This window comes from Excalfactoria chinensis, chromosome 3 (assembly GCF_039878825.1).
Source record: "Excalfactoria chinensis isolate bCotChi1 chromosome 3, bCotChi1.hap2, whole genome shotgun sequence".
Taxonomy (NCBI): Eukaryota; Metazoa; Chordata; class Aves; order Galliformes; family Phasianidae; genus Excalfactoria; species Excalfactoria chinensis.
In genome coordinates this window covers 59,794,061-59,812,941 of record NC_092827.1, presented here as the reverse complement: position 1 = coordinate 59,812,941, position 18,881 = coordinate 59,794,061, and the positions used below count along the sequence as shown (strand labels likewise).

Here is an 18,881-nt window from a genome sequence, read left to right as displayed (position 1 = left end):
ATGAACAAACTGAAATCTAGATCTGAGAGAAACTGGAGGATGATGAAGAGAGGCTGTGGAAATGACGACATCAGTGCTTCTGTTCCTTCATCCAGTGCTGACTTGTGTGTTGATGAGAGTCAGTTAATCAGCTTTGTGTTTTCTAATCTCTGAAACAGTACTAGATGTTGATATTAAATGTGTTTTGGAAATAAATATCTAAGGTTTTCATTTAGTGTGTATTTCTTAATCAAGATATTAATCTTAATCAGGATATTCAAGACATTCAAGGCCAGGCTGGATGTGGCTCTGGGCAGCCTGGTCAACTGGTTGGCAACCCTGCCCACGGCAGGCATTTGGGGTTGAAACTAGATGATCACTGCAGTCCTTTTTAACCCATGCCGTTCTATGACTCTATGCCCTACACACTCACGAGTACCCGCAGATCTCGGCCGTTTCCCTTCTCTTTGCCTGAGCCATCTGTACTGTTGCGCCGTTACAAAGTTTCCGCCGGCGTTCTGCCGCTCGGGCTGCAGACCTCTCCCTTCCTGAACCTCTATCACGCGTTTTTCGTTGCCCAAGGAATGCCGTCCGCTCAGCTCCGCAGCGCCGTGCAGCCTTCACAAGACAGCCGGTGCTGGCCGGATCGCTGCAGACGCCCTCGCGTTAGCGTGCGCCCGAGCCCCTGAGTGATCCGCAGCTGTTTCCGAGCAGCGGGAGGGCCCTTCCCAGAGGACCGCCTGCCCCGAGGCCGGGGCACACAGCAGCGGCCTGCGCGCTTCGCATCCCGGCCCCGCGCCGCCTCCTCCGCCCGCCGCCCGGCCCCGCCCCGCCGCTTGTTGATGTTTCACTTTGTTTTAATTCCCGGGTCGCAAGATGGAGGCGGCGCTGGGACGGCGCGGGCGGCGGCGGTTGCTGCCGCTACTATTGCCGTTGATCGCCGCGCTGCAGCTGGGTCCGTCCGTCGCGCTGCCGCTGGGACAGGTACCGGAGGGGCGGTGGGGGGGACCTCGCCGGGAGCCGCCGCCGCGGGTGGAGGAGGAGGGAGAGGCCGGCGGGGCGGCGCGGGCAGCGGGGGCTGCGGGCTCTGCGAGCGCTGCCGGCTGTCGGGCGCAGGTGCGCTGCCTGCAGAGCTCGTCCCGCTGTGCGCGGGCGTTTCGGGCTGGGGTGTACGGGGATAGCGCAAAAGGACAGCCTGAATGCCGCAAACTTGGTTACTGCGTGCCCGCTGCTTCCTGCCGCCCTTCAGCGATTCGTCCGTATAGCGTTTGATGGCTGAAAAATATCTGGCAGGCGGGGGGGGAAGAACGTTATGGCTATCCGTACTGCTGGGCAGGTCCGCCTCGTGCTGTGTGTGTGCGCGCACTGCGCTGTGACGGGCTGCTGCTGTACGGATAGATGGTGCGTTATGGCCACGTCTCCTCCTGGTAATGTCTGTGCTTCTGAACTGAACTCACGGCAGGTTCCCAATGCAGCAGCATCTTCATAGAATCATAGAATGGCCTGGGTTGAAAAGGACCACAATAATCATGTAGTTTCAACCCCCTGCCATGTGCGGGGTCGCCAACCACTAGACCAGGCTGCCCAGAGCCACATCCAGCCTGGCCTTGAATGCTTTCAGAGATGGGGCATCCACAACCTCCTTGGGCAACCTGCTCCAGTGCAGGGCACTGTGCTGTCTGCTTTCTCCTTCCACTGGCTGCGCTATACGACCACTGTACAGTCACTGTCCTGTGGAAGGATTCGCTAGGGCCCCTTTTTCCCATGGGACTGGTTGAAAAAGAGCCCTCTTGAGGGCCTGGCACTGGCCCTGCACTGGAACATCCTGAGCTCGTTTCCTTGTCTCCACTTCCCTTTGCAACCATTGGAAGCGAGATGAACTTAGCTATTCAGGATGGGGATCTAGATCTTCAGACATCAGTGCTCCACGTCAGGTGCAGAGAAGTGTGGAAGCACGGAGATAGCTCCGTCAGTCCTCTACTTTGCTTTGGGTGTAGGGCAGGTATGTTTCAGAGCCCTCATAAAGCCTGACAGTGTGAGCAGGAGCTGGTGGGAGAAGCAGCCAGGACCTTAGCAACACATGGCGTGTGGTCAGAAGGCTCTTTCCTCAGGAGGGGCTTGGGCTTCAGGCTGGCTGCAGCTACCTTTTGGCTGCCGTGGCTGTACACTCCACCATCCTGAAAGCACGGTGGCAGAGCGCTACTGCTGGCTTCGCGTTTTGTCAGTCTTGTGCATGGCAATAAGTTCACCTCCAAGATATTACGGGATCCATAATGGAAGCGCTGAGGAAAGACCTGCGAATGTCAGAGTACGTCCGTGCAATTTCATTTTCTAAGTTGGAAATGCTTTTGTTCAGCTCAGGAATGTGAACGCCTCCATTGTTGTGCAACACTTGCCGTTTCTTAAATAAGCTGTTTTGAAATCTGGGCTGGTTTTTAGTTGTTGTTGGGTTTTGGTTTTTTGTTTTGAAAGAACGTTAGCATGTGTGCTTTAGTTTTGCTTTCCCCCCCTGAAATTTGGACAAGCAAATTTGGATTACAGACTGGGAAGGAAAAAAACAAACAAACCCAAACAAACAGAGGCAAAGAATGCTGCAGCAACAGTATAACTCATCTTTGCATCAAAGCAACGTGTTTTTCTAGTGCTAGGTCAAGAATTAGATTTAATGCCTTAGAGTATTTTTGATGTGCTGTCAGATCTCGCTGAAAGTACAGTGGGATGAATGCTCGGATGTTTGTTTACTCCATTTGCCGTTGAACGTTTCAATTGAGCTGTTTTCTTTCCAAAAGGCTCACTTGCCCACCAGACCTTACGTTCATGCAGTTGCTTGACAGATATTTTTCAGGCTATTTGTTGGCTGCCTCTATGAAGATAGATGGTTTCGTAACAGGAAAAAGTAATCTTCACTACGTCAGCCACAAGTACGTGTGCAGTGGGTGTCATGGATTTTAATCAAAGAAACTTGTTTCTAGTGGCACACTGACATCTTTCTTTCGTAGCTTCATGCCAATTTCTCTATTAACATCTGTTCTGAGTTTTATACTTACAATATACCGCATCATCTTTCTGTATGTATATGATGAAATTAAAGCAGCGTGATGCAGCTGTGTGGATGTGAGATGAGGTGTTCAGCTCTAAAATTCTGGATAAAGTATTTATAGTGTGAGTTGATTTAACAGGGAGAGAGCAAAGGCAACACACGTAGGGCAGCAGAAAGGATGAGCAGTGTTATTCCATGCACAGCACAAAGCAAGGAAGGAATATGTGTGGTTGTTCAGAAAAGAAAAGTAAAGCAAATGCATCACTGTGTTAGACTTGTATGTTAACATGATAGTTGAGCTGTAGTTACCTAAGCAAGTACCAGATTTCACTGTCTTATCCTAAGTATTATCATGCTGTTTAACAACACCAAGCCTTCTTTGAGAAGATTTTGTACTGAAGTTTGGTGAGATATGATAAACATAGCCCTTCGGTCTTGCTGGGGACCGTACCAACACTGTTTCTTACCTCAGCTGTGCCTGGTGGTCAGCTAAAGCCCTTCAGCATAGCTTTGTTTTGCGTCTGATGAAGAAATAAGAACCTGAGACCCTGTGGGGCCAGTTTTCCATGTGAGTGCCAGGACTCAAAAGCGGTGTGAAGCTGGACGGCTGGTAGTTTTTGGCTTGTTTGAACACTCTTTCCCACCATCTCCATTCAAATTTAGAAACAGACACTATTTTTGTCCATTTCTTACCTGCATGGCAACTTCTGTTGATTTCCCATTTCCATACTATACAGGGGATATCCCTGCACAGCTGCTGCAGGGGCTGCCTGTCCCCCTGCTGCCCATGCAGCTGGCTGTGCTGCCAGGAGCTGCACCATCTGCTCCCTGCAGCAGCAGGAGCCTTGTTTGGGAGCTTGGAGAGAGGCATGAGACTGTGTGAGCCTTGGAGGCACTTGGGTGCCACTGAGTGCCTCTCAGGGCAGGGTAACCGTGTCAGGCACGTGCCAAAGAGGTTCTTTAGTAATTCTGCAATCAGATCTGATAGAAGTTCCTGCCTTATTAGACCTACAGCTTTGTCTTGCGTGGCGTTTTTCATAAAAGGCTCCGGGTGGGTGAAGATGTGTGCGGAACCAGTGTGGGGACTCCTTAAGAAGTAACAAATATTGCCTTTCAAATGATGTTGGATGCTTTATATTCCTTCTGTCACCATTCTCTTTGCTAGCACTGTATTGCACTGCCCCAGTGAGCTCTCCTGGGTTCTGTTGCAGCACATGGTGAAAGGATTAGAATATAATCACCGTCTGCTTATTACTGTTGTTTCAGGTTTATCAAAATTCGCTAGTTTACATAAAAGCTGTCGTGCATTTTTCCACACTATTACTGCCCCAGCCTTGCTTTCCTCTAACAGAAAAGCATGAATCTGTGGTGGAGGTGCTGTCCTCTTTGCAGGTACCATGGCCATTACAGCTGAGTATCCCTGCCAGAGTGCTAAAACAATGATAAAAAGTCTTAGGAAAACTCAGGAGATGCATCTGCACCCTATAGCAGCATTAAGAGGGATTCTGAGTTATACAAACTAGGCTTACACTCATGGTTCAGGCTTTTCCAGAAAGCAACAGGGCAAGATTGAGGATTGCTGTGCATGGCCTATATTCTGGATTCAGTAGGTTCATTGCCACAGGACTGGCTTGTTTCCCCTCCCTCCCAGCACAACAAACATTAACATATGGCCCTCAAGCACTTACTCCTGATCAGATATCAATGGAATATAGTAACAGGGGGAATCCTGTGCACCACACGCTTCTGTCCTGCTCCTCGTTGTGGTGCACATGTGTCTTCTGGCTCCTACCCTCGTAGTGTGGAGTGTGTAGAGTCAGGGTGCTTGGCCACGACAGTTGGGTTACAGAGGGCCCTGTTGGATTTTGGGTGCAGTGCTTCAGGAAGGACCAGTGGGAAGACAGCTGTGAGGAACTGATCTCCAAGGAAGGATGAAGTGAGCTGGGAGCATCAATATAAAATCAGGAAAACTGAATTGGAGGGCTGTTGATTTCCCTGGGAAGGTGCTGTCAAGAGTAATGAATGACCTGCTCATAAGGTGCAGCAAGGAAGTTTCAGGTGAGGCATCAGAAAAGCTTTTAACATTAAAGATAGAAGAAGAGAGCACTAGAATAAATAGTTGAGGACAGCGTTTGTTTTTTTGGACATACCAGAAGGCTTTAAGGATTGGTTAAATGAACACCTGTCAGGAATGGTGTCAATATGAGTTGATTCTTACTCTGGAAAAGGTGGCCTTGACGTGTTTCTGTATCAGTTTGGGAACGTTTGAACAAGAACAGTTAATACCTAGCTATCTGCTCACACCAAAACTTGGAGATCTACTTGCAGTGTTTCATAGCAAGTCCAGCACCGATGCTGGTTAAGACTGCTTAGGCAAAACAAGAACATACAAGAGGTCAGGAAATATTCAGATACGAGCGAGTCCCGCACCTCTCCCAGCTGTCAGCCCGTGTCTCCACTGCTTGTCTGCCTCTTGCTTATGGAGAGGGAAATAAGCTGGCAACGAAGTGGCCGTTCTCCTGCCAGCTTAATGGGCTATAGCTGCTCATTGACTTGGCAGAAATGGGAGGGAAGGAAGATGTGCCAGAGAGGAGAGAGCTGCAGTCAGTCTGTTAGTGGCAGAGGCAGCAAGCTGTTAGATCAGCTCAGCTGTCTCACTTGTCTGCATGTGACCATCTATTGTAATTTTGACAGCAGGGATGTGTTCACCTAAGTATTTTAATTTCTTAAGCACACAATGTGCTCTTCAAGTGCCAGATCAATGTGTGCAAGAGAATTCATGACTGTGCCTTTGGGTACCGAGCCAACAGAACCGACAACTTGAAGGTGCACGTTTCACTTGGTGCATACGTTGCTCGTTTGCTGAGCACATTTATTTTGCCTTAAGCCGTTTGTTTTCAGTTACAGCATTTGATTAAAATAGGAGGTGGGGACTTTCCCTCTTCCTAGCAGTAGCTGGCCGTCCGTTGTTTTCTTTTCCTGGCAATCTCTCCACGTCACCTCATAGATGTTGACAAAAGATTGCAAAATACTTTCTGCGCAGAGGAGCTGAGGCGTGGTTTTGAAGCTTAAAACTAAAGCGTTATTAAGACTGCTTGGAAGATCCATCCCGCAGGCCCTTTGAATTCCCATAAGAGAGAAAATAGTAGGAAGTCAGGACACAAAATCTCAGTCATCAAGGGCAGGGAAAAAGAGTTTTCTTTTTGAAGTTGGTGGCCAGGGAATTTTGTTACTGACTTGACAGATGCCTCTGAATCATCAAGGACAAGGAATTTCCACCCAAAAGGGAATTACCTTCCTTTCAAAATGCTGTACTTTGTGAAATAGATGATGAGTATGAATCTGTGTTGGATTTTAAACCACGCTTCCTCTATGAAGCCAGATTTCTGATGAATCAGATTGGGATGTTTTTTCAGTCTGTGGCAGTTCTGGCTACTTATGCGTACCCGCTGTTTTAAGGGGATTCTTATCTTACAGTTGTACTTCAGAAAGTTTCTGCTCATGAACTGGAATGACAATGTAGTAGGTAAAAACATGGCAAAAAAAAAAAAGTTAAAACATCGTTTGTGCTCCACGTATTTCCTACCTATAAAATCTACTGTTCATTTGTTCCTTCATTCTGAATTCTGAGTTCTCCTTTCTTTGGAGACGTGCCTCACTTCTTAGTGGTTTGAGGTGAAACTGTCTCAAACACGGCGCTATAAAGATGCTGAAGGGCAGAGAAGAGATTTCCAGGGGGAAGTGAAACACAATTTAAGGTTCCCAAAAGGCAAATAGAGAATCTAACATTATTTCTGAGGAGATGACTCAGGAAAGCAGCGTGGTGCTCTTTACATGCGGTGCTATACAAAAACCATCCTCTCTTGGACATGGGCCTCGTCACAGGGCAGTTAGGAGATCTCAGGTCCCATCTACAAAAGAACCCTTCAGATTACAAGGATGAAAGGAGAGGACAGAATGAAGGAAACAAGAAATCATAGCAGCTGAGGTTTGAAAGAAGGAAATAAATCCCCGGGGCTTGGAGGAAGCCTGTGTGGCATAAATGATAACCAGAGGAGAAAAACAAAACAGGATCATTGCTGGTGCTGATAAAGCCAGGTGTTCTTTATCACAATGGGCTGACAGCCTGAAGGCTTAATGGAGCTCTTAACAAGCTCGACAGAGATGGAGAATCTGATTGTATCATGCATTGTCTGTTCTGTTTCAGTGAACGTGAGAGTCTTCTATTCCATTTACATCCACGTGTAACAAGTTCTTCCGATAATTTTGATGATCATTTTGTCTGTATTTAAGAAATAAACCTGAGAATGTGCTTTGGGACCTGCATGGGGCCGTTCTGCAGCAGAGCGTGTGAAAGTCGCTTACGGCCCGTAGGGCTTTGCGTGTTTACTCACAGAAAAGTACATCTCTTTTCTTTGTTGTTTTCCAGGAAACAATCAGAGTCGATGTTATGATGTTGAAAAGCAATGGAGAATTTCACAGAGGACAGGTTTGTCAGGTTTTTCTATTTATTCAGTGAATTAATATGCAACGAAACAAAGCCAGCGTGTGGATAAGAATATATTGTTCGGTCTGACTTCAGACAGCGCTAATTGCGTTCCTCTGAGAACTGCAGCACAGGGGCAGGACTGCACATTCATTCCGTCTGTCTGTCTTTCAGGTTGTGTTTAACATCACCTATGTTAACGGGCAGGTATATCTAAATGATTTTCCTATGAGAAGCGGAGTTGCCCACATAACGTGTCAAACAGTAATACGTGAGTATTCCCTCTCTTTATTTTTTTTGTCCTGCAGTATTTTCTTTCCCCGTTATCCTGTAACAAAAGCTTACAGTCTGTGTGCGTACTCTGCGAACTTCAGCACAGTAGAAGCAAATCTCCCGAATCAGGAAAGTTTTCCTGCTGATGTGCATGGAAAAAATGTTACTGCCTTGTACTCAAGTCACATTGATACGCTTGTATCTAAACGGTTGAATCCGGACTCAAGACCCTGCCTGTCTTTTCAGAAGCATGTTTTGCAGGACGAGCTAGACAATGTAAATAGAAGGATGCAGCTCCACCCTGCTAAGGGCCACGTCCCTTGGCTTGTTGGCAGGTATCCAAGCAGAGGCTCAACAGCAAAAAATATGATGATCTTTCAGGAAGATCTCTTTAATTATCTCATTTCTGTCTTTAGTAGACAAAGAAGTTTCTCGTGGACAGGATACTAAGGCACCAGTACTGCGGGTTTGTTGTGTTTTGTAGTAATTCATGTTTTCAAATGGTCTTGGAAAGTGCTGTTTGTTTTTTTTCTCACCAGTTCAATGCAACACCTTTGTGGAAATCAGAAAGCACTGTGATTTTTGAGATGCTCAGAGCATACTGTAATCATTAATTGAGGCCCACTGTATTACTTGCTTTAAGCTTCTGCTGTTTCCAGAACGATAGTCTTGATGGATCAGGTGCAGTTGTTCTGCTGCTTGGTTTCTGAGGTCATCCCCCCTTTACATTCAGTCGTTTACTTAGAAAATACTAATGCTTTTCTAAATGGCTTCTCTGAGCCATGACCTTGTCTCTTGAGCCCTTCCTTCTTAACTATTATCAATTATTAATTTGACATTAGTTCTTTCCTGAAGTGGGAGAGCAGTAATTCACTTCTCTGTCTCTGGGGTAGCTACATTCCTATTGCTTCTGTGTGTTTTATCCTAGGATAGAAAACTAAATGTCATTTACCTACAAGATAACTGACTCTGGAAAAATAGATATGATGTTATTGACTAATTTTGAGAGATGCTGAGCACTCTACCATAGTGGTTCCTATGAATTTCTAAAACCATGGTTGTATAGCTTGCAGTGGCTACAGGACATCAGAAACAAGGAGAAAAATACCGATTTGACGTGGGAACCTGGAATTGTCCATTCCCACGCTTGGGTCTGGGTCCTCCCTGTTCACAATCTTGAATATTAGAGACTAAGAGCAGTGCTGTCTTGACATTACTGTTACGTTATTCCTGGACCTATATACCCACTTCAAGTTTCCACAAAGTCTGTTTCAGATCAGTGAACATCTTTAGCTCCAGCCTGACATGTAAAAGGGTGGGACTGCAGAGAGTTTCATCATCTTGGCATCGTTGGTCTTTTAATATCTGCTTGCTGCTGTAGCTCAGAAAGCATTCAGCAAGCACATTACTGCTTACACCCATGGAGAACAGTCCCTCTTTCTTTCCTTCTGTCACTTATTTTCCCGAAGTCAGACACTCCTAGATGGTTTCAGAAAGGTTTTTTTTTCTATATTTAAAAGTGCTAAATAGCTTTATGAGGAAAAGGGTTGCAGGTGGAGTTGTGTAACTGAGGGACACAAGTGGAGCATTCTCCCTGGGTGCCTCTTAAGCAAGCACTGCAGGTGACACACGGTGCTGGGGGCTTAGGAACTGGGGCAGCAGCGTCTCAGCTCCTGCACTGTGTGGTGGATAGGTCTCTCTGACTTCCACTGCTGCCCTCCAGCTCCAGCATGGCCTCACCTGCAGGGATGCCACACTGTTCGCATCAGTGTGCTCCATGGAGAATTCCGTCGTACCCTGCCTTCTGTTTGGGATGGTTTCTCTTTGAAAACCGTGCCATTGTGTCTTAACAGTGGAGAATGGAAGCGTGGACAACACAGTAGAGCAGCAGCGCCTGGGAACTGTCAGCGTTCGCATCATGGTTCATGAGTGGCCTTTGGCATCCAGTTCTGATCTGCAGCTGATTGTCATTCAGGAAGAAGTGACAGAAATTGATGGAAGACAGGTAAGGAAAAATAACACACTGCTTGTTTTCAGTTCAGGAGAGGCAAATAGGAACTACAAGGTAAAAGGTTTACATGTGTGCAGATGGTGGTCAAGGTCCAAAGTATATAATCTAATGCTCGCTAGCGCAGTGCTGAGGGAGATAAAACCAACCTGGGTCAGCAGAGGCGTTTCATGAGGAGAATTGAAGCTTTAACGCTTACATTCTTATCTCAGTAGCTAACAGTTGGATGACTTTCCATTAAGCTTATTAGAATATCATGAACTTTTCCAAAATGCAAGGAAAGTCAAACTCACAAACAATATTTCATTTTCAAAGTATGCCCCGTTTATTAATTTTGTACACATGCTCGTTCTGAGTCTCGAGAGTTTGCCCATTATTTATTCCAAGCTAATAAAACATTTCAACCACAGTTTGCAGCAGCATTCTCTTAAGTGGGCTTACTAAGGGCTTAGCCTTACACTGTTTTGTATTCAAGCTAATTATCTGAATAATAATAGTTATTTGTTTGTTTATTTAGAGATGAACAGCAAAATAAAAACTAGAAAACTTCTAACTGTGTTTGCACACACAGCAGTGAATGTGAGGGGCTACAACTGAGCTGAGATCAAAATGTGCAGAAATGAGTTGTCACAGTCACCTATAGGTCATACTTTTCCAACCGGAGAGGTTATAGTTAGAAGACGGAGCTGCTGTCCTATATTCTGCTGCACTTTTTTAATAGGAAGATGATGATAATACCATTGATCTTTAATTAAATGCATGCTCATCATGAAGAACTTCTGGCATGGTGTGTTTCTCTGTGATTTTTTTTCCCCTTAATAAAAGCAGTGATCTCACTCAGATTTGAAGCTTTTTTAACGAAGTCCTTACCCCACAGTTGGTTAATATACTTTGGTTTTGTACAGTTGTTAACCAATAGTGTTGTAGTAGTTTAGATCTTAAACTAGACATCAAAATGCATATTGGGTTTGCACAGACACCTGGTAAGAACACAAAGAAACCTCATTCTGTTTCCCTAATTGTTACTCTAAGTCAGAAGCTTTCAATCTTTCTAATTTGGTATCAGCTGACAGTAAGTCATCTTTTTAGTTGTATTGTTCTGCACGTTAAAAGCAAAAGGATAATGGCTCTGAAAGCATGAGTGAAACCACATCATCTCCTGCATTCCTTTTTGAAGACATGTATCTGCTGACAAACTGTTTTACATCAACCTATAGCAGAAGAGTTAAATACGTGAGCACACAGTTACTCTGTACTTCATTTTTGTCTGCTTGGAATGATATCACTTTAAAGAAATATAAGCTAAAGCTAAACAAAAGCAGCAATGAGCATCTCAGCAGCATTTTTTCACTTGTTAGAAGAAGAAAAAAATAAAAGCAATGACTACAAAAGCAGCAGCATCAGTCTCATCTGAGCAACACACTAAATGTTTCCACGTGCCCTTTAATATATATTTGAGTTTTCCATGCTTTAAAGTGCTTTCCTGACAAGAGAAGCTCTGTAAGACCTGGTTGAAAGCTCACAGATTGACTATGACATGTTTTTGCAGGGAGAGGGAGACCTGGTCTATTCAGCACACATTCAAGTTCAGCATTATTATTATTATAATACAGCTGTAGAAGCATTCTAAGTAAAACTAAGAGTACAGATTCATGTTACAACATCCATCTAAATCTTAGTGGCTTGGAGTTTACAAGCACATATTGGTTCTCTTTGCCAGCCTACTCTGTCTTTACTTTAAACTCAACATTATCAATCTGTTTGCATCTCTTGCAGGTTCAGCAGGAAGAAGTAACAGAAATAGATATCTTAGTGAAGGACCTGAGGGTACTGAGACATTCAAACTACACTGTCCCTTTGAAAGAGAGTATGCTGTATTCCATCCCAAGGGACAACGACGTGCTATTTACACTTCCCAACCTCTCAGGAAAAGGTATCTTTCTTAGCTGTTACATAATATTTTTGAGCATAATTCACGTGCTGATTTACAAGGACAAAACAACTGTTATTGTTATCCCAGTGTCATTTTGCACAGTTAAACAGTTGTCAAATTAACCATCAAGTTTTTGTGGATTTTTTTATTTATTTACCATTGAATTCCACTTTTCAATATTCTAGTTATTTCTTTTGTTTTGTTTCCAAATCTGTTCTCCTTTGAATTATTTGGTGCTTGTAAAATCATAGCCCAGGCATTTACATGAATTTCTCTTCCAGTGCTGTCACAGAGATTTCCCCAAAACTCCCCCTTTTCCTGAGATCAAAAGGGAAAACTGTGGAGGAAATACCTGTCTGGGTCACTTCCAAATCAGAGAAAGTTATTAAGCTTGAATAACTTTAAAGACAGAGAAGTTATTGGATACTTTCATCTTATTTCAGTTTGGTTCAATCAAAAACTCGCACATTTCTTAGGAGATAAATATTTTTATCTAGTTTATCACCTTTAAAATCTGCTGACAGCTGAAATTCAAAGCTAAGGGCTGCATGGTAATACTGCGGCTTCTTATCAAGTGGAAAAATGTGTTGGCTTTCTCTGACCTTAATGAAATGCAGCATGTTTTTGCTTCCTAGCTTACAGTCTAATAATAGTAATAATAATAAAATACCCACCCCTCCGCAACAGCCCTCCCACTACACCCAGCTTTTCTTCTTTAGATATTCAAGATCCACTGCAAACTACCAGTCAGTACCTGATCTGGCAGGTAGAAACCACAGTGGATGAAGAGACATTACCCGGCAAGTTACCAGAAACACCTCTTAGGATAGAACCTCAGTCTTCCTACAAGGTAGGGTCCTGTTGTTGATTTTCCCTTTTTTTTTTCCCCTTCCTCTTTTTTCCTCCTCTGTCTCCACAGAAATGGGAAGATGAGTTGGTGACATTCCTAGGAAGACAAATGTGGTGACATGTTGCTGATAAAGCAAAATGTTACAGTTCAAGAGAATTAGACAAATAGACTTCCTCTGTGTTTTCAGTGTTGGCTATAGAAACATGTGCAAATACAGGGTTACTTCCTTCCTGAATGGTTACAGAAGGAATCAAATAAAAGCACTGTTAGGATTCAGATGGCGGGTTTTCCTTGTTTGGCCTCTACACAGAACATTATTTAAAGATGGTAAGAAAGCGTGTACCATTCTAGACCTTTCTTTGGTTCTCTGTTTTTGATTTGAGGAGAACAAATAGCGTATAATAGATTTCTCAAGAGAGAACTGCTATTCCACTTACTTGTGTGAAGTACGTGACAGTAGCTGAAGTCACGGAAATCCCCACAGCCAACCACTATGAATGTGAGACTGTGTCTAAATCCTGCAGTGCTGTGTCACAGATACGCCATGAAAATGAGCGTATATATATGCCATATAATATTTACATTATAACTAAGTATTTACAGCAGTTCTACCCTTTTTTTTTAGCTTTAAATGACACTTTTTTGTTTTCCCTGACATTGCTTAGAGGCAGGTGTGGCCACTGGTTGACGAGCCATGAGTTTCACCAGCTGTAAGAAACACAGCAGCAGCTTGAAAGGCTTCAGTTTCAGATGAGTTTTAGGGATAGGCTTCCACAGCCTACTTTGTAGTGGAGAGAAATGCTTAAAATACGCTGCTGAGAGAGGATGGCGAAAACGGTACTTGGCAAGTTATAGATAGATTAGAGAACGTGCTACCTCCTGCGTTTCAATGACCCCTCCCTGCTGTATGCAGCAGTGCAATCATTGCTACTCAGAGTATAGGTCAAGTAGCCCACCCTTCACCTACTGTGTGAGTGTCCTTTGTTTTCCCAAGTGGCCTTTCCTTGCAGGGAACTCTTTGAGGATGAGTCACTTCTGCACAAATTAAACCTTTACATGGGAATAGTTCAGTTAAAAGGTACCAAACTTTAGAAAAGAAACAAGTCTGAGTCACCAATCGATTACATCCTGCTCTTACCAGCAGCTACAAAACTGCACCTGCTATGTTTTGCAACCAGATTATTTCTACCTGTTTGATTGTAGGTGATGTGCCAGTGGGTGGAAGACTTGAGGAAATGGCTCTGCAGATTCTGGTTTAAATCTTTACCCATTTTCTTTAATCTGATGGAAGTCGTTGTGGTTGGAGTTATTGGAGCAGCGCTCATTCTAAAGGTCTTAAAGGTGATTTTCCCTTCCTGTGAGCCCAAGTAAGTAACTTGTACTTTTTTTGTTCCTCCATGAAGACAAAGCATTACTGCAAAATCTTTTAAGTCAGAAGCAGCTCCGTCCTTTAGGCAGATGGTGGCAATAATTTAATAAGAAGGATGCAGCAAATTATCACTTTAAGTGACCTTTTGATGTATAGGCAAGTCTTTCATTAGAAGCGTCTTTAGCTTTGCTGTGATAATACCAAATTGATGAGGTCTTCCAATGGCTACGTTCTGAGACATCATTAACATACCTCCAACAGAGGAGGGCAGAAGCTAGAGCTAAGCTGTTCCAGCAAATTCCACATCTTTTTGTAGCATTGCAGTCACTACTGCAGTTATGAAAGGCCTCAAATTTGGCTTTGCAAATTCAGATGGGATTGAGGAGGTTTAACTTTAAAGGGTTACCTATCTAGGCAGCTTGTAAGCTGTAGGGAGTGTGGAAGTATGAAATGGCAACTGCAGATAAGATTTAGAGCCAGAATAGGAAAGCATGAATGTTTTTAAGGAACCCAAGTCAACTCAGGAAGCCTTAACCAACCCTTGGAACCAATTGGCTTTTTTTTTAGGAGAAATGATTGACAACAAATCATGCTTCCTCAGTAGGAGCAAGCACAGCTGATGTTCTCAAATACTGCTGACCAGCTGTGCTTCTGAAAGGCCCTGAGCATGGCTAATTCATGCATTCACCCAGGGATAAGAGTTGGCCGCAGTGCTTCTGACACAGCTAGGAAAATGGAGGGTTGGTAAACTGAGAAGGCTGGAGACTGCAGTGACGGAAGATACTGTGCTTCCCCCGACACGCCACAAAGCCTGCTTGTCGGAGTACTGAGTACTTTTTGGAACTAGTTTGTTAGAGTAGGAAAAGTGAAGAAATGGTTTGTAACAGCTGCTCTTCCACAACACTAAGGAGCTTAACGCTGTGAAGCTTTGAAATAAGCAGAACTAGGGAAAAAATAAATCTTACCACCATAAACCATTCAGCAAAGTGATGAGCAATCCATGGCAGGTGTCAGGACAGAACAGAGGAACCAGACTGCGGTAACTTCTTGTCCGACTGGATCATAGAACTTGTGTGCAGCTTGTCAGAGCGTCCTGAGGAACTGAAAGGCTGAACAGCTTTAAGCTGTGTTGAAATGGAGCCTACTCTGTTGATAGTTCAGATGTACAAACTGAATTGGGGGCCTTCTCTGAAACAAGAGCCACTACATTTTAGAACCAGTTTTTCTTAAGATGTTTATTTTACTTTCAAAGAGGTATCGATAGGATAACGCTTGGCGCTTTAACTTCAATGAAAGTTCAGGGTGCTTTTAAGAATGTCTTATTTTTAGAACACAGGATTGTTTTGAGTATTATTTTCTAATGCCAGCTAATCTTACCTTTCAGAGGCATCCTTCTCCTGGATCAAGTGAGCTATTTACCTGTGATTACCATCAGCTTGCCTTCAGATGTTCCAGACAGGAAAAATAATTTAAATGAGAGAACATGTACTTAACGTTGTATTTACTTTCAGAGTCGCTCTTTGTTGTTGTTGTTGTTTGTTTTTAATGAATTTTTAGTTGACTTGAAATTTGGCACTTGATCTTAATACTTTGTTTCCTACTGAAAAAAACTGAGTTGAATAACTGGTAAAGCGATAGTCAGGATGAGGCTCAAAGCTGACTTCCCCGCACCTCTTCAGAAACATGAAGAAGCTTCAAAATCCAACAGCTACCATTGGTTTTAACTTCTGTGAAGTCACTTCTCTGCAGCTCCGACAGGACGCTGGCTGCCCGCACACCTACAGATAAACCAGCTCTCCTAAGTAGCCAGCTGATGAAATTCAGGCTGTCCTGAAGTCCCGAAACGCCACTTTTCAGAAAAGGACAAAGGAGTATCACAAACGTTACGTGTGCCTGCAAGCCAAAACAGAGCAGCCCAACCTGGGTTCAGGTGTCTTAGGGTTGAGCGTGCCTTGCAAGGAAAGCCTCACTACCAAACATTTGTATTGCTCAAGTAATTTGACATATATGCAAAACAGAAATTAAAAAGGTGGATTTATATTTCAAGCACTTTATACTTCTATGACCCCTAATGCTCATAAAAAAAACTGTTAGCACTTGTAACTTGGCTTGTTCACAAGGTTCTCTTTGTATTTGTGACAGTGCTATGCGACACCTCAAAATCAAGGAATAAAACATCTACTATACTGGCTTACTAAGTAGGCCCAGTCTTCCCATGCTGATTTGTACTGTTCATGTTTTTCAAATAAACATTTTAATTGTTTATTAGACTGTGTTGAAGCATACATTTATTTTGCTACATAAACTAGCAGAGATTACGGTATGTGTTAGATACATGGAGCTATTTGGGTTTTTTTAAGCTATTTACTGTTCTAACTTAGAGTTGTTTTTAGGAATGATTGGGGGGAAAAAATCCAGATTACCTGGCATTAAACTGAGCAGCCGTCATTTGGGAGATCAAAATTATCCGTGCTTTTTGTTCTGGCAACTCATGCATTTGTACTTCACAGTTCCTTCCTCAGTGTCACCAGAGAGCAGGATCCCAGCTGTTCCCAGATCACCTGCCCCCTCAGCTGGCCACGTTGCTTCAAGTGGGTGTGGAGCATGAAATGTCCACATAGAGCAGGTGCTCTGCTGATCTGAAACAAGCAGCAGTGATGGACATCACTGGAGTCACAAGCAGTGCTTTTCCAGGACTCTATCCCAAGAGTGCTACCACAGTGATGCCATGACTGGTTAAGACACAGAGCTTAAGGCATCTGAATTAGAATGAAATTTAGTGAAAGAAAACACAACAGAGATGGTTGTCATGCACAACTAATAAGGAAATCACAGACTCTAGCACAATGGTGGTGACTGCACAGACAAGAACTGCTGAAGCAAGTCTCCCACAGACAGACAAAGCCTTCTTCCACACATGTGGAAATGAATGTCCCTTCATAGAATCATCAAGGTTGGAAAAGACCACTAAGACCACCCAGCCCAACTGCCAACCTGTCAGCACCACACCCATGATCCATGTCCCTCGGTGACACGTGTACATTTCTCTTGAATATCTCCTGGAATGGTGACTCTACCACCTCCCAAGGCAGCCTGTTACAGCGCCTCACCACTCTTTCTGAGAAGAAACTTTTCCTAATACCCAACCCAAACATCTCCTGATGCAACTTAAAGCCATTACCTCTCAGCCTATTGCTGTTACTGACCTTCACCTCACCACAACCTCCTTTCAGGCAGTTGTAAGGAGCAGTGAGATCTCCCGAAGCCTTCCCTTCTCTAGACTAAACAATCTCAGTTCCTTCAGCAACACCACATAAGTCCTGTCCTCCAGACCCTTCACAGTTTCAGTGCTCTTCTCTGGACCTGCTCCAGGGCCTCAATGTCTCTCTTATAGTGAGGGGCCCAAAACTCAACACAGTACTCAAGATACAGCCTCAGCAGTGCCAAGTACTAATTTAAGGCTGAGATTTAATGAAGAAAAAATGGGGGAGGGGACAGACAACATACAAGAGTTTTACCTTACTGCACAAGTATGTTATGAATTGCAATGCAGATGGAAATTGAGCAGCTGTTAGTATGTGCTCTTTGCATCCTGACTTGTGAAACTATAAACCAAGCACCTGCACCACACCAAGAAGGTTTAACTGCGCTAAACAGCTGCAGCATAAATGAGTGGTTGAGCCTGAGGGCATTGGTACTGCTTCACAAATTGGCCTATTTCTTGAACAGAAACGTAGTAGTTATCAAACAACACTGCTGTGCTATCGAGCTATCAAACCTTACAAACTTCTAGCAGAGGATTTCTGTTTCAGCATGTGCATGTTTTTCCTGATTCAAGAAATCTCCTGCCTTTCAGAGGAGGGCCAAGTTGAGCTGGAACAAATCTGAACCATTTTGCAAAACAGTTCTAAAGACTCCTTGCCACAGATAACAAGGGAAACGGTCCTGCATGCCAGTTGCTTCAGGTCTCGTTTTCCATACATGAGTTGAGAAGGAGACAGGTGCCATCTGAAAGAAAAATAATAATAAATCACTTTGTAAGACTAGGAAAGGCACATTCCTCTCCTGTTCTTATGAACTGTGGCTCTCACCACAGCTGTCCTGTTGTCTCAGCCTCCAAATGCATCTGTACCTTTAAACACATAGAACTCCACTGGATAGGGGCAGGCATCACGTTCTGCTTTCCAAAACAAAATGAACTTCTGAGCTACGAATTCAGTACCTATTTCTTTTTCCCATGTACCATATATTACATAGCTGTTTGCTTTGTTAACATAGAGTGAACAGCACCGGTTGAGCTAGAAAAACTAAGCTGCTTTTCAAACAAAGTTTTCTTCAGAAGTTCCCAAAATAAGGTTTAATTAATTATTACATTTTTAAGTGGCCCTTTACAGGATTGCTTCCAAGGATTGAAGCTTAAAAACTTCCATTTTAACTCAGATGAGACCGAATAGTTTGGTTTGCTTGCAATAAACTGATTTCCAAAAAGAAATCTCCTCACACAACTGACAGCTGCATCTCCATTCTCATGTATAAACAGGAAAAAACTACTCCACAACACTACAGCTTTGTCTATGTTCTTACCTGAACTTCATTTCTGGGTTCATCACGCCACGTTCACCATCCAGTTCAGAAACTGTTAGCAAGACGTGCATCTCAGTGTCTTAGTACCACACCTGATAGCTGACACTGCTCAAAGTGCCTGTTAGGAAACAAAAATAAATGAATTGTGCCTATCACACATAACATAGGGAGGAATTAAGAATATTAATGATGATAATGGCATTTATAGAATCGTGTACTTCGGACTCACTTGCCTTCCACAAAGACCACCACTTTTCATTATCACATGTCCTTTCAACTGCTTTGCAGCATGTAAGGAAGCATTAGCAGGTTCCATGGCTGGGTTTGTATGGTGGGCTCCTAGAACAGACATATTGGAC

General features: G+C 43.7%; 1 protein-coding gene across 1 annotated transcript; it reads left to right on the top strand.

The window, feature by feature from the left end:
- The first annotated feature begins 731 nt into the window (after window positions 1–731).
- On the top strand, window positions 732–16,207 carry GINM1 (glycosylated integral membrane protein 1). Its single transcript, XM_072332375.1, has 8 exons — window positions 732–963; window positions 7,449–7,508; window positions 7,680–7,776; window positions 9,632–9,783; window positions 11,563–11,719; window positions 12,439–12,569; window positions 13,773–13,936; window positions 15,323–16,207. Exons 1-8 carry the CDS (start codon window positions 856–858, stop codon window positions 15,429–15,431), a joined length of 978 nt encoding a protein of 325 aa, XP_072188476.1. The 5' UTR covers window positions 732–855; the 3' UTR covers window positions 15,432–16,207.
- The last annotated feature ends 2,674 nt before the right edge of the window (window positions 16,208–18,881 follow it).

Bases quoted from the DNA above. Each gene is read 5' to 3' on its own strand.
- GINM1 (XM_072332375.1), top strand. From the start codon at position 856: ATGGAGGCGGCGCTGGGACGGCGCGGGCGGCGGCGGTTGCTGCCGCTA. The intron at 11,720-12,438 runs GTATCTTTCTTA...TTTCTTCTTTAG, and splicing joins TCCCAACCTCTCAGGAAAAG to ATATTCAAGATCCACTGCAA. The intron at 13,937-15,322 runs GTAAGTAACTTG...CTTACCTTTCAG, and splicing joins TTCCCTTCCTGTGAGCCCAA to AGGCATCCTTCTCCTGGATC.